Raw genomic sequence first — 16,018 nt, 5'->3', positions numbered from 1 at the left:
GTTCATCATCACCATCCTCTTCACCACTGCTTACAGCTATGTTCTGATCAGCTGGAGGTGTTGGAACGGGGTTCTCGTCATCATGAGGCACAGGTTTACGAGCAGAGACGCAGTCAGTGTACTTGATGTGACCTTTATTCTTCTTGAAGCCGGCGATGCTTGTGCAGCAGAAATAACAATCATCATGATGATTCTGCGGCTCACGCCATATCATGGGCACCGCAAATGGCATGCTCGCGCGCTTGCCCACCAACCACTGAGTCAAGGTTGTGTGACAGCTTGTGCAGCAGATGTGTGGTGCCCAGCTCTGTTCTTGGTCCCCCACCTTACACCCGAAGTAGTGAAAGTAGGCGGCCTTCATTTTCACTGCTGTAGATATACTTCGCTGTTGATCTTTTTTGGTATACCGACCACAGACATAACAGAAGTTGTCAGGATGATTGGTACAGGAACGCCTACTCATCTTTATCTGAAAGAAAGAAATATAACACAAGTTAACAACAATTGTACGAAATAGACATGTTAAAGACATATGTAAATTTCATTGAAATCCTGACTTCTAGGCAATGGGAATATTTCTGTTCCTGAAAATCCTGACGTGATACAGCAAAACGGTTATGATTTTTGAAATCAGCGTACCCAAATTAGTCTTAATCACTTTACACATCTCCAGTAAAAAAAATTTTTTGAAATTTGTTGTTCAGTGTAATCAGACGCTAACATCTTTGTTAACAAATGTTGCAAATGGTTGACGTGGAAATGGCAATGCCTGCAGGTAACTGCAAAACTGTGTAATCACCGAGACATGCCACGCAGGAATAAGTAAATAAATAAATAAATGTGAAAATGCACGAGTGCTGCAAGCAGGATGGCCTAGAGGCACGCACACTTGCCTTTGAGATGTCTAGCCTGGATTTGAATCTCAGCCCAGCTACAAAGCGTCATCCTGGTGTCTCGTAGGGCGAGGCATCAGTGTGTATGTGTGCCATACCTCGGATGGAGGTTAAACTGGGCATCCATCTAACAGCATTAGTTGGTGAATGTTAACACCCCCCCCCCTCACACCGAGCTCCCCCACATCATCTCCCCCTCTCCCCATAGTAAATACTCCCACATTGCTCTTTGTGAAGAGCAGACGAGCTGTCACCGGTACCATGAATAAATTACAAATTCCTGCCTTAATTACTGCTGGGAAGGCAATGGCAAACCACCCAGTATAATCCTTGCCAATAAACCACTTTGACATCACCGACGCTCTGAAACAGAGTATGGTACGTTCTAATGAGAATGTGGATTATGTATTTGAATTTTTGTATTTCGGCAAATTGCATTCCCCCCCCCCCCTATTTTTACCTCTGCCACATTAGATAGAGGTTATGTTTTCACCCCCATTTGGCAGTCTCGTTAATTGTCTGTCTGTCTGTTTGAGCAGGATATCTCAAAAAAAGTTATTGATGGATTCAAATGAAACTTGGTGGATGTGTTAGGTATTTCACAAGAACAAGCCGATTAGATTTTGGTTAGGGTTAGAATTGGGGTAAGCCTGGCACATTGAGAGTTGATTTGTGTCATGCACATCGAGAGACATTTTAGCAAATGTTATACACCCTACACAATATTCAAGCAATTATAATATCAAATCAATATATGCCGACAAATACTGTATGTATGTATGTATGTGTGTGTGTGTGTGTGTGTGTGTGTGTGTGTGTGTGTGTGTGTGTGTGTGTGTGTGTGTGTGTGTGTGTGTGTGTGTGTGTGTGTGTGTGTGTGTGTGTGTGTGTGTGTGTGTGTGTGTGTGTGTGTGTATGTATATATATATATATATATATATATATATATATATATCACACTAATAAATGTCAGTGTGACAGTCCACATCCGTCAGTGTGTGTGTGTCTCCTCCATAACTCCAAAACCATGAAATCTATCAGCCTGAAATTTTTTAAGCATACCAAGAAAATTCCAAGGAAGTGCATGAGTGAAAATTGGGTGTTTGGGTCAATTTGAACACCCTTTTGAAGAGAATGAATGGCCTTATTTAATTATATCCTTCATCAAGGCTCATCGTTGGTCAGCTCGCTGGGGTCTTAATTAGATATTATTTTGGCCTGCTCAACAATGCCTTGACTTAGAGCAGGCTGCAACGGTTTCTTCATGATCGTTTTTACTAGATTTCGTAAGTATATTGATGAATTCCGTCATCCGTTTGTGTGTTTGTTTGTTTGTAGGCAAGATAACTCGAGAACGGAAGAAGCTACCAATGTCAAATTACACCACGTGATTCAGGAGGGTGATGGCGAGTGCTGATTAGATTTTGGTCAAAATCGGTCAAAGGTCAAGGTCACAGTGAGGTTAAACATTCGATTTTTGATGGTTTGGTACAGAATCATCGTAGAAACTTCTGGTTTGCATCGCTACCTTCTCCAGAGACAGCTTTTATTAGACAAGGTCAGAGGTCGAGTTGACGATTTCCTAAGTACCAGTCTATGACTGCTTGTTTTTTTTTCACACTTTCCTCACTCATCTATCTATAATTCCAGCAATGTGTGTGTGTGTGTGTGTGTGTGTGTGTGTGTGTGTGTGTGTGTGTGTGTGTGTGTGTGTGTGTGTGTGTGTGTGTGTGTGTGTGTGTGTGTGTGTGTGTGTGTGTGTGTGTGTGTGTCCGCTGTTTCTCGACAACCGCTGGTCCGATCTAATTGAAACTTGCCAGGTATATTGCTGAGGATGTGCCTTTTCAAGGTTTGATATTAATCGGACAAGTGCTTCCCAAGTTATGGCCATTTATTTACCAAACCAATGACAAGACACGTTGCTGCGTAGGCGTGGCCGATGGGGGAAGGGAAGCTCAGCCGTGTTCCCCATTACGGGTTACAACGTACGGACTTCCGGATAATGATGACTTCGTGTATTCTAATAATTTCTCGATTTCTTATGCGCATTTATAGATAAACACAATGCCCCAAGTTATGATCGTTTTCATATTAGACGGTGCATAAATTTTGGTAACATCAGAGTGCTGGTATGCTCCGAACCAGGAAGTATTTTTTTTTCTCTCTCTCTTCTCTTTTTGTTTTTCCTTGCCACGACATTGCGAAAAGGTAAAATTGGCGCTAATTGAATAATTGGGTATTAAAACTAAATTGCGAATAATCGTAACTGCAAATAATATGCGAACTTCCGCGCCATGCACGTCCAGGCATGCGAGAGCGAAGAAACGGCATGTGTGGTTGTTTGTTGCTCGCGGTTTGAATATTTATTTATTAATTTTTTTATATATATATATTTTTACGGGCACGTACTAGTATTATCAAATTCCTGATCATCATACCTACGATCGCTGGATACATTGTAATGCTTACAAATGCCTGGAGATGCCGACATTCATGGCTTTATTGCATTTCCGCACATGCTATAACCTCGAGACTTTCTTAATCTGAGTCAAATCTCAAAATTTAAACTCCAGAATTGGACTCATCAGTAGTTCTGACTGCTAAACAAAACAATATATATATATATATATATATATATATATATATATATATATATATATATATATATATATATATATATGTGTTCATTTGTCCAATTCGGACATTGCTTGATATTCTGGGCATCTCCAGGTGCATGGTTTTTCTATGACCGATCGGCCAGGCCCGTCGCTGGGGGGGGGCATTCGGGTGCAATGCCCCCCCATGGCGCATCTGGTGCCCCCCCCACTTGTACGCCACCCATTTATGCTCTGTTGCACCCTGTGAACAACTTCGTGTTTAAGGACGAGCGCCCATTGTGAACTCCTTGCTGTTTAAGAGTTCACCTGTGTGAACTAAAACCCTTATTCCAGATGGTCAACGTGGTGAATAATAAGGCCTTCTTGGATAAACTGTTCTTTAATAATATGCTTCTTTGAATAACAGTCAGGAGATAAGCGTGCGCTTGCCAGGCACAACAAATCCCACCGATTTTAGGCATAAAGTTATTTTGGGGATCAAATTTAAATTTGATACATCCTTAACCTGAATGTTGATTATAAGGAATAGAATAAGGAATATTTTAGTCTTAGTTTGAAGTCAATTAAACCATTTTTGATGAAGTTATGACCGTAAAATGATTTTGACCTTTCAAGGCCATGTAAGGTCAAAGATCATGGTGTCAAATGAAAGCCAATAAAGGACTTGATATATGTCTTCCATAGTAAACATGCATATTCCTAACCTTTTTTGATTTATAATGGAAAATTTGTAATTTTGACCGATGTCCATGACCCCCAAAACTTCGGGCCCTACCGATCTTCACAAATATGCATTTTTCACTCAAGGAATGGGTAGTATTATAAGTGACAAATAGAATAAGGTTCACTATAAGCTTAGTTTGAAGTAAATCAGATAATTTTTGACGAAGTTATGAGCGAAAAACGATTTTGATCTTTTCGTGACCTTGACCTTTGATCCAATTGGATCCAAAAGTTAATGGGGTCGTCCAAGGTTCATTGCCCACCTGTGAATCAAATTTGATAGTGTTTGCTAAAGCCGTTTTGCCGTAAAGTTGCTAACAGACAGACACACAAACAAACAAACAGACAAATAAAAATGGCCCATTGGGCCAGGACTTGACGAAATTCAACAAGATCGCGTACCATCGAGAATATTGAGCGATAATAGGGGATTTTTGGGGTTAAACATAGTTTTTAGGGTAAACAAACAAAAAAACAAAAAAGTTAAACTAAAATACCTGTCACCTCTGTAATCCGTAACAGATGTGACCAATTTTTAATCCAGTCAAAGACACTCCCCTCCTACGTCCGTGTTTCAAATTTGAAAGGAATCCATTAAGATTTGGCGGAGACATGAATTTTTGAAAATCGGCCCATGCTAAAAGATACGGATTTTCGCGATTTTCAGGAATTTTTCCTGACCTTGACATGCCAAAAGTTATAGGGTTCTATTCTGGTGACCAATAAGTCCATACATATACATGTCTGACTTCATTCTGTGGGTCATAAGCACCAGAGTACGCCTTTCCTTTTCACCTGAGTTTATGCACATTTAAAAAATGAAAACAATGCGCTTAAAACTGAACTATGTATGTTTTCATTACAACAAAAAGTCATGATTAATATTTGTTGTTGTTGTTCCTTTTCGGCTATTTGTATGTCCTGTATGCTGTCCAGACGTCCAGGGGTGTGTTCAGTTCCCATTGGAGGATGGTTGCAATCGAAAGTGGCTTTTTATTTTAATTATTTATTTTTCCCAAACGTGGCTAAAACGCTGCGAAAATTATTTTGTTTGACGAAGGGGGGGGAGGGATGGGGTGTGAATCCAGAAGGACTGTGGTAGGAGGGTGCAGGGAAAGGAGTGGGAATCCGGGGGGACTGTGGTGGGAGGAGGCAGGTGAAGAGGTGGGGTGGTAATCCGGAGGTACTGGGGTGGGAGGAGGCTTAGGAAGGGGTGTAGTGGGAGGAGGGAGTCAGAAGGGAGGGGAGATGGGAGACCAGAGGAAGAGGGGTGAGAGGAGGGGGGCAGGAGGGTAAGGGGTAAGGTGAGAGCCTGGAGGGAGGGGGGATAGGATAGGAGGAGGCCAGGGAAGGAGTGGGAAGAGGGATCCAGCATTGCCCGGCAACGCCGGGTACCGCTGCTAGTATCAGATATATGCATGTCTGATCAACACAAGCCGAAATGTTCTGTAAAATCAGATATATGTACAATCGTATCAACATATGCCTGCACTGTCAGAAAAGGTGTTTTTCTTTGGCATACATCCATGAATAATACAACTAAGATTCTTTATTGCATTTGTACAAAAACTGATACATATGCAACATCTTCCAATCCAAATGTCAAGATTCAACCAAACAAAACTTGTGTATGCATCACTCCATGCATGTCTAACTTCGTTTTGATCAAGTGTTACTGCAGCTGCAAGGCAAGTTTGAATGAATTTGTTTTAAGTGAGTATGAACAATGTGTGAATCTGTGAACAATGGACACACTCCTTACTTTGCATATGCTTTTTCCAAGAGAGCACCCCAGAACTCATTGTTATCGACCGAGTGGACAAACACCAGTTCACCAGCCTTCACCGGTAATCGATCATCAATAACAACATCGACCCATTCTCCATACTGCCAGAACTGGGGAAGAATGTTGAGTACACAATGGAAGAATCAAAATGAGTAAGTCAATCAACAAAAGAGCCTGCATCCTATTTGCTGAAGTTCATGTCAAGTTACTGGTCACCCTCAACAGCAGGTGACATCACTGACATTCTACCCAATGGGTGGCCTGCATGCTTGAAAAGAGACATGAGGAGGATCACTTCCCTCTGCGCATCAATGTTGGACTGGTTTTAAGGAGAGTGAAATCAAGAGAAATATTCAATGTTTTTTTTCAACTTCAATCACAACCGTGAACAAATGTCATAACCTCCTCAATCCTTTTGTTCAATATAATAAACATTTTTCGTTTTTAAATTGCCCATTTTTCAATCCGATGGAGAGCCTCTTGTGTGGATGTTCAGCATACTAAACATGTAAACAGGACCGGGGAGGATATAGAACATTTGAACCAGCTCCAAGTATTCTGACAGCGATTCTATACCTTGTTAATCATAAGTTCCCTTTCCTAAATGGAGAAACTATGTCACTCAAGAGGAAACTGTAAAGAAGGGAATGACTTACACAACTTATCTCTCATCACCAAGCTCATCTTCCAATCAATATCGTAATTTTAAGGAGCTGTCAGGTCAGCTAATATGTGTACTCACCTTTGAGCTGTCTTACCTGGGTCCGAATCACAACTCAGCTATTAACCCTCACCCTGATGTTTCGCACACAGGGTGGGGCAACAATGTATGTGGCATTTATCGGGAAAGAAGGTAAGCCGGAAGATCCGCCTGACAGCACTGGAGGTGTTGGTGGACGTTAAGGATCTCAGGTGGGATTTCACGAAGAGAAGGCGGGTTATCGTGACGATGACGATGACTTTAACAGCACTGACGATGACGATGATGATCCTATGATTCTCGAACCAACTTTCAAATAAACCAATGTCACCCGCAGGGTGACCCGTATCTTGCTAAAAGGTGACCACATGTGACTTCTTTAAGGTCACACTGAGGTGAACAGAGCTGCTATCCACCAGGAGCGACTCCTTGAGGAATATCTGCCTACGAGAGATTCCGATGAGAATCGTTCTGCAGAGTAACCATGAAAAATATGCTTTTTCCTCATAACGTCACCAAATGACGTCATAATGTCTCAAGCTGGACATATCTAGAAAGCACTCATCGAGGTGTTCAATTTGAGGTACTACACGGTATGGTTCCCAAAACTTGAAAATTTGACCTTGGGGTCAAATATGTTTGACCTTAGGCACTAACCATGAAGGTCAAGGCCAATCGCCACCAAAAATTAATCAGCTGAGCGCCAGACCATGAACTATATTCCCATGAAGTTTGAAGACGATCCGATCAAAATTACTCAAAAAATAATGGTTTCGTCGACTCCCATGATTTGCGCCAAAGTGACCTTGACCTTCAAAATTTTGTGCGCTGAAAGGGACCTCTATAGGCCTCTGATATGCGAAGTTACAAAAATTTCCAATGATAACTGTGCTCTGCAGAATTTTTTATACGTGATTACAGACAAACAAAACAAACAAAAACATACAAGCTGACGAACATATCTTGCAAAAACTTCGTTTTGGCAAGATAATAATTGGCCCAAATTAACAAAACCATGTAACTTTATGAAGATCTGTGACAGTAGCCTCATCAAAACCAATGGCATTCCTTTCACCTCCAGAAGGGGGTGAAGTTGTCACCTCCTACTATCCATTACAGCAAGAAACAATAATTAATGTTGTGAACAATTTCACACAAAAAACATCATATTCATTTCTGTAGATAAAGTCATTTATTGTAACATTGTGTCAAAATTAATTAATTAATTAATCTTTAAAAAGCCAAATGCACTCCGATGACAAAAGAAACTGTTGTATTGAACATCGTACAAGCTCGAAGCTTTCTGCCATAAAAGCACTATCATCCAGTACAATAGTCTGGGAAGAGAGTAGGTATGACTGAAGCGCCTGTCTGGTACAAGAACATCCTGAAAAGTTTGCTTTCCTCTTCCTCCAACTCTTTCCCCACCTTTGGAATAAACTCCCTCACTCTGTTCATTCCCATTCTTCCCTCCAGGCCTTCAAAACAGCTGTTCACCACCACCACCTCTTATCATCCCCCATCCAAATCCTCGATCTTTTCTACCCCTGATGATCCACCCAAGCCCACCTCCTTCAAATTCCCTGCTTTCCTTCCTGAAAGTCCCTGCAATGTCCATCTTGTATTTCCCATGTTCCCCACCCCATCCCTCTCCCTTCCACAGATCTCCTAATGCCTGTTCCCCACTGTTTTGTCCTTCCCACTCCCTCCCCTCTTGTCTCATGCCCCCATTGCATGTGCTGTGTGTTAGCTCTCACACGAGCCTCGACAAGGTATACAAAAAAATAAATAAATAACTCCTCTTTCCTCTTCCTTCCTCCTCTTGCAGCACAAGATTGCAAGTAGTTTAATTGGCTGAAGGCGTGGCTATGCCGCTGATGCAATGCCTCTATTACCAGTAAGCTGGTACTCATTTCGCCGACCTTGGAAAGATGACAGGCTGAGTCAACCCTCTCTTCTCTTCTTCTTCTTCTTCTTCTTTCGGCTAGCTCCTGTTAGGAGTCGCCACAGCGGATCAACCGTCTCCATTTCGCTCTATCCTCCACATCTTCCATTGACACTCCAACCACCCACATGTCGGCCCTCACCGTATCCATGAACCTCTTCTTTGGCCTTCCTTTTCTCCTCCCGCCTGGCGGCTCCATCATCAACATCCTTCTCCCGATATACTCCGCTTCCCTCCTGTGCACATGTCCAAACCATCTCAATCTCGCCTCTCACTTTGTCTCCAAACCGTCCTACCTGCGCTGTCCCTCTAATACACTCATTTCTTATCCTCTCCATCCTCGTCACTCCCAACGAGAATCGCAGCATCTTTAACTCTGCCACCTCCAGCTAAGCTTCCTGTCTTTTTTTTAGTGCCACCGCCTCCAAACCATACAACATAGCTGATCTCACTACCGTCTTATATACTTTCCCCTTCAGTCACAAATCACTCCTGCCACTCTTCTCCAACCACTCCATCCTACCTGCACTCTCTTTTTCACTTCTCTCCCATACTCTCCGTTACTTTGGACAGTTGATCCCAAGTATTTAAATCCATCCACCTTCCCCACCTCAACTCCTTGCAACCGCACCATACCACCACCCTCCCTCTCATTTATGCACATGTACTCCATCTTACTCCTACTGACTATCATTCCCCTTCTCTCCAGTGCGTACCTCCAACTCTAGAGGCTCGCCTCAGCCTGCTCCCTACTCTCCATACAGATCATGATGTCATCCGCGAACATCATAGTCCATGGAGACTCCAGTCTGATCTCGTCCGTCAACCTGTCCATCACCATTGCAAACAGGAAAGAGCTCAGAGTCGATCCTTGGTGCAATCCCACTTTTACCTGAAGCCGGTGTGTCATTCCTACCGCACACCTCACCGCTGTCACACTGTCCTCACACATATCCTGCACGATCCTCACATACTTCTCCACCACTCCCGACTTCCTCATACAATGCCACAACTCCTCTCTTGGCACCCTATCATAAGCTTTCTCTAAATCCACAAACACACAATGTAACTCTTTCTGGCCTTCCCTATAATTCTCCATCAACATTCACAAAGCAAACATCGCATCAGTGGTGCTCTTTCCTGGCATAAACCCATATTGCTGCTCACAGATCGTCACCTCTCCTCTCAACGTAGCTTCAACTAATCTTTCCCACACCTTCATGGTGTGGCTTAACAACTTTATCCCTCTGTAAATCACCCTTATTCTTGAAAATCGGAACCAGTAAACTTAATCTCCACTCCTCCGGCATCCTCTCACTTTCCAAGACTTTATGAAACAATCTGGTTAACAACCCCACTGCCATCACTCCCAAGCACTTCCATGCCTCCACTCGTATACCATCTGGGCCAACCGCCTTTCCACTCTTCATCTTCTTCATAGCAGTCCTCACTTCATCCTTACTGATCCACCCCACTTCCAGATTCACTATCTCCACCTCTTCCAACCTTCTCTCTCTCATTTTCTTCATTCATCAGCTCCTCAAAGTACTCCATCCACCTTCTCAACACACTCTCCTCGCTCGTCAGCACATTCCCATTTGCGTCCTTTATCACCCGAACCTGCAGCACATCCTTCCCAGCTCGGTCCCTCTATCTTGCCAATCGGTATAAATCCTTTTCCCCTTCTTTTGTATCCAACTTCTCATACAGCTCGTCATATGCCTTTTCCTTGGCCTTTGCCACCTCTCTTTTTGCCTTTCACCGCCACTCCTTGTACTCCTCCCGACTTTCTTCATCTCTCTGACTATCCCACTTCCTTTTCGCCAACCCCTTCTTCCTTATACTTTCCTGTACTTCCTCGTTCCACCAACAAGTCTCTTTATCTTCCTTCCTCTGTCCAGATGTCACACCAAGTATCTTCCTAGCTATCTCCCTCACCACTTCTGCTGTCGTTGCCCAATCATCCCACCCATCCAACGCCTGTCTCACCTCCTCCCTAAATTTCACCGCAACAGTCTTCCTCCTTCAGCTTCCACCATCTGGTCCTTGGTTCAGCCCTCACTCTCTTCCTCAACCTCACCTCTGAAGTCATCCTACAGACCACCAATCGATGCTGTCGAGCTACACTCTCCCCTGCCACCACCTTACAGTCACTTATCTCTTTCAGGTTGCATCTCCTGCTTAAGATGTAATCCACCTGTGTGCACTTTCCTCCACTCTTGTACGTCACGCTGTGTTCCTCTTTCTTCTTGAAATACATATTTACCACTGCCATTTCCATTATTTTTGTAAACTCTACCACCATTTGCCCTTCCACATTTCTCTTGTTGAGACCGTGCCTACCCATCACCTCCTCATCCTCATTCCCTTCCCCAACATGTCCATTGAAATCTGCTCCAATCACCACTCTTTCATCCTTGGATACACTCTCCAACACTTCATCTAACTCACTCCAGAAATCTTGTTTATACTCCATCTCACACCCCATATGTGGGGCATATGCACTGATGACATTCATCATCACCCCTTCAATTTCCAACTTCACACTCATCACTCGGTCAGACACTCTCCTCACCTCCAATGCCCTCTTGACATAATCTTCCTTCAGGATTACCCCGACACCATTTCTCCTCCCATCCACACCATGGTAGAACAGTTTAAAACCACCTCCAATGCTCCTCGCCTTACTCCCCATCCACTTGGTCCATTGTACACACATTATGTCCACCTTTCTTCTCTCCATCATATCAGCCAACTCTCGCCCTTTGCCAGTCATCGTCCCAACATTCAGAGTTCCAACTCTCACCTGTACACTTCTACCCTTCCCCCTCTCCCACCTCTCTGTCAACAGGCTGAGTCAACCCTATGTGCTGTTAATTCAACAGCAGACAGAGGCTCAAACTCAGGACCATAATATCTCAAGCCAGCCACCCTAACTACTAAGCCAACACCAGGCTGCCTTCCCAACTAAATCCAGGGAAGAAATTTGGAATTTGGTCAAAGTTGCTCTCTTCCCAATACATTGTGGTGACCAGCATTCACAATGGAGTAGCAGCAGACAGATCAGCTGGCTTAACATGCAATGCTGGATCATTCAGGGTGCATAAACAGAGAAAGGTTAACCCACAGATAATGGGGGGGCGGGGGGGGGGGAATAAAAAAAAATCAATGGTACGTGCACCTGCTTCATCGCAGATTCACAATTACAGAGTTCAAACAACACCTTACCTCATGCAGTCTTGAGAAAAGGACTTGCAAACGGTCTTTAAAAAAACTTTTGTTTTGTGTTTTTCACTAAACAGCGCTCGGCATCACCATGTATGTCTGAATGCTGAATCTCAGTTCCTCTGTCTGCCCTCAGAGCATAAAAAATTTACAAGTACTGTACTGCTAAACAGAATAATTTTGAAAGTGCCAATAAGGTGATTTGTGTTCTGGTGGTCAAGTATATAATTCAATTGAAATAAATAAAAGGTTTAAAAAGCTGTAGATAGAAGAAAAAAAAATTCAGAAGTTTACCATCGTTGATGCACCGTCTTTTACGCCACCTTATTTAACACTTTAAATTAGTTATCCGTGCTTGTTGTTTGTGTCCTTTTTGACGTCCCTAAAAAAATAGTAAGTTTCTGTTTTTGGAATGATTTTCAATTTTGTTTGATTTGCCAGACTGGCAAACAGAGTAAAATAATTATCTTACTCCTCCGTGCGCATGTACGATCAGGATGGGATTCCATACATTTTGCCAATTTCAGAGCCAAAGTAATGCTGGACTGCAGGTTCATGTTCCGGTTAATGTTCCGATTTTTGTTCTACCGTGTTCAAAATATAAAATTTCAATTGATACAAAGTATAGTTCCTTGATCATCGACAGACAGACATAGTGAGCCAATTGCTTTACCCCGCTTTTCACTTCATGCATGCGGGGTAACTATGATGGCAGCCTCACCTGGAAGTGAAAGATGCCAGCGTAGTCGTCATCAAAGCTCTGGTCAGATGGTGCGACCCTTTCCAACAGTTTCTCATTCAGAGTAAGTGATGCAATGGCAGCCAGAAGCCAACAATCGCCTGCAGATGGGAACAAAGTACCAGGAAGAGTCACAAGTAGGTAATGATTAAAAGCTATGCACCATGGCCTAAACAAAGTAACACTGGAATTGCTATGGCCTATTCAGTAAGCTGCAACAAGGCCTCAAGGATAAAGCTGCAATTGTTAGCTACCTACGGCAACACCAACCACTTCTGCTTTTTGTATTTTGGTTCTTCTTCAGTCTTTACTCATTTTCTGCTTTCTATTTCTTTCCTTTGCTAATAAAGGATATTGCATCCACGGTGTCCATGAGCTTATGAAGGACTTTTCAGAAGGTATTAATCATAACCGTTTTTAAGCCTGTTGATGAAGCCATAATCGCAGACAGAGTAGTGTCTTGTTGTTGGTGTGAATTAATGAAAATCCATACGTGATCAATGCACACCAGCCTTTTGGGTAGTCCTACATGACCATACCCCATGTAGATCTCTCTCAATTGCTTTGTAAACAAAGGCCCTGTCAAAATGCAGAGCCATCAGCGATGATAAATATGCTTCGATTGCAACGTCCTTCCATTGCGGGAATTTGATTGCAATCCATCTAGCAGATGTGTATCCGACCAGAATCAAATTTTTTAAATAAAATTGCTCAACCAATTGCATGATTCCCAAGAAACGGCTATGCCACTGATGCAACACACCCATAGCTTGGGCCAGGGATATAAAAATTGGACAGCAGGCCAACGCACGAACACATGATGACATACCTTTCTGAAAAGCTAGCATGGTACGTTTAATAGAGAAAGGTGAGTGCTCGTAAATAGGACAGCCATGCCAACAACAGTGATTACGAAGTACAGCATACTCTATGATGCAACGCCCTGCCTGAAAAGCACCATGATGACAGTTTATACAAGGATCTTATTCCATTGGAAATCAAAACCAGACGAAAGTGCTGCAAAATTCCCCTTTGAGCTATCCTGGCATCACTCTGTTTAGTGGACTTTGTTACACTGCGTGAAGAACTTAGACGTGACTTGTTAACATTCCTTCTGCTTGCAGTTACATCTCAACTTGTTCGTTCAAGGTTATTGCAACATCATGGGTTTCAGAAAGTATAATTACTTGGCAGTGGAGCCTGTCAGAAGGAAGAGGGATGTCACGGCAGAGGGTGGAATCATCAGCAAAGACATTTTCCAAAGAGTCAGTGAGATCACCGAAGATGATTAGGAATAATATGGGGCCTACAACACTACCTTGGGATACTCCAGCCTTCACAGAGAGAGAGAGGAGATGAAAGGGTTCCATTGAGAGCCACACGGTGGCTATGAGAGTGGATGAAGTCAGCATTCCAAGACTGGAGTTGGCCTTGGATTCCATAGGCAGACAATTTGGAGAGCAAGGCAGGATGCGTGACTGTATCAAAAGCTCAAGATATGTCCAGAAAGACAGCCCTGATGTCATGTCTGATATTGAGGGCCTCCACCATTGTTTGGAGAGTGGAAGTAGCATGTCCAAGGTAGAGTGACCAAGTCTGCATCCAAATTGATGATCTGAGATGAGGCTGTTGGAGAAAAGGAAATATTGTACGTCAATTGTGATGAGGCATCCAATGACAGTAGGGTAAGAATACTGATTCTGGCTCACTTTTCCCCATGTAAATGAATGGGGGATTTTCAGCGATTTATATTTTTTTTCCCTAAAAATAAATCCCCTTTTTATCCCAAGGTATATTTATTTGTCTCCCCTTTTAACCTGGAGGTTGAACCTCATTGAATTGAACACCTGGGGGTTGAACAGCTCACTCATTGAACCTATAAAGATTTGTTCATTCTCAAATTCCTTCAATAGTTTAATTTTCTTTGCACAATAATCCCCATCTAAAATATTGACAAACAAAACATTTGAATCTTTATATTTTTTAAGATACCCCTTTTGTGCCATTACGAAATGATAAACTTCTCTTAATGCTCTTGTTTGACCACCTCCTGAGCCACAGGTTATTTTTTGTTAAGCCCCGCCCACTTTTCTTTAAGCCCCGCCCACTTTTGCTAAGCTCCGCCCACTTTTCATAAGGTATTTTTTCTAAGCCACGCCCACTTTTGCTAAGCTCCGCCCACTTTTCATAAGGTATTTTTTTCTAAGCCACGCCCACTTTTGCTAAGCTCCGCCCACTTTTCATAAGGTATTTTTCTAAGCCCCGCCCACTTTTGCTAAGCTCCGCCCACTTTTCATAAGGTATTTTTTTCTAAGCCACGCCCACTTTTCCTAAGCCCCGCCCACTTTTGCTAAGCTCCGCCCACTTTTCATAAGGTATTTTTTCTAAGCCACGCCCACTTTTCCTAAGCTCCGCCTACTTTTGCTAAGCCCCGCCCACTCTTACATCATTTCCAGTTCATCTCTGACTCACAAAGAAATCACTAGAAAATTACAGGATGTTATGGTTTTGAAAAATTTCCCAATGAAGGCTTGCCTAGGCTTGCCCAGGGAATTTCCAAAGGAAACCACACCCACCAGTCTTTCTCTATAAAAGCTTCAAACCCAGGCTCCATTTTAAACATTTGTTCTTGCTGGCAATGGTGTTCTGTGTGCTTGTCTCAAACTCTCTGTCTTCTATGGAACTAAACCTTCAAGTTGATGAACTGGATTCAAACCTCTTATCTATTGAGGTAAGATTTTTTATTTTCCTATTTTCAAACTTTGATTGAAGCATACTCATTTAATAATTAAATAACTTAATTAATACATTATTATTTTCTCACAGGAAATTGTATCTGAAAATACTGCTTTTGCTACAACTTGGGGGAAATTGTTGGCTTGGTTGAAGACCTTGAGTGGGATGACTTTGGTGTTCCTTGGAACTCTCTGTCTTCTATGGAACTAAACCTTCAAGTTGATGAACTGGATTCAAACCTCTTATCTATTGAGGTAAGATTTTTTATTTTCCTATTTTCAAACTTTGATTGAAGCATACTCATTTAATAATTAAATAACTTAATTAATACATTATTATTTTCTCTCACAGGAAATTGTGTCTGAAATACGAAATGAAAATACTGCTTTTTCTACAACTTGGGGGGAAATTGTTGGCTTGGTTGAAGACCTTATGAGCGACCAAGACCCACAGAACGTGTTCGTCCTGATGACCCAACCAAAGAGTTATACCTTGAGACCAGCAAAATCCTGAAAAAGAGTTTTACAGCAATAGTACTCATTGTGAGTTATCAAGACAATACCCACTGAACAAGTTATACCCTTGATGAGCCAGAATACAAGTTTTACCTTGGAGACTCACAAATTTTGAAAAATCAGTAAATGAGTTCTGCC

General features: G+C 42.4%; 1 protein-coding gene across 2 annotated transcripts in view; it reads right to left on the bottom strand.

Annotated features, from left to right (window-relative positions):
* The window catches only part of LOC147011729 (calpain-1 catalytic subunit-like), an 84,973-nt gene that overhangs the window by 45,205 nt on the left and 23,750 nt on the right, over nucleotides 1-16,018 (bottom strand). For both annotated transcript variants that reach the window (XM_085857447.1, XM_085857446.1), the window contains exons 3-4: nucleotides 12,612-12,730; nucleotides 5,997-6,130 (exon numbers count right to left, since the gene is read on the bottom strand). In XM_085857447.1, coding sequence (XP_085713573.1) covers nucleotides 5,997-6,130; nucleotides 12,612-12,730 — 253 coding nt within the window. The remainder of the gene's footprint in view (nucleotides 1-5,996; nucleotides 6,131-12,611; nucleotides 12,731-16,018) is intronic.

This window comes from Eptatretus burgeri, chromosome 15, assembly GCF_056783735.1.
Source record: "Eptatretus burgeri isolate ZD-2024b chromosome 15, Ebu_testis_v1, whole genome shotgun sequence".
Taxonomy (NCBI): Eukaryota; Metazoa; Chordata; class Myxini; order Myxiniformes; family Myxinidae; genus Eptatretus; species Eptatretus burgeri.
This window is presented reverse-complemented; position numbering and strand designations above follow the sequence as displayed.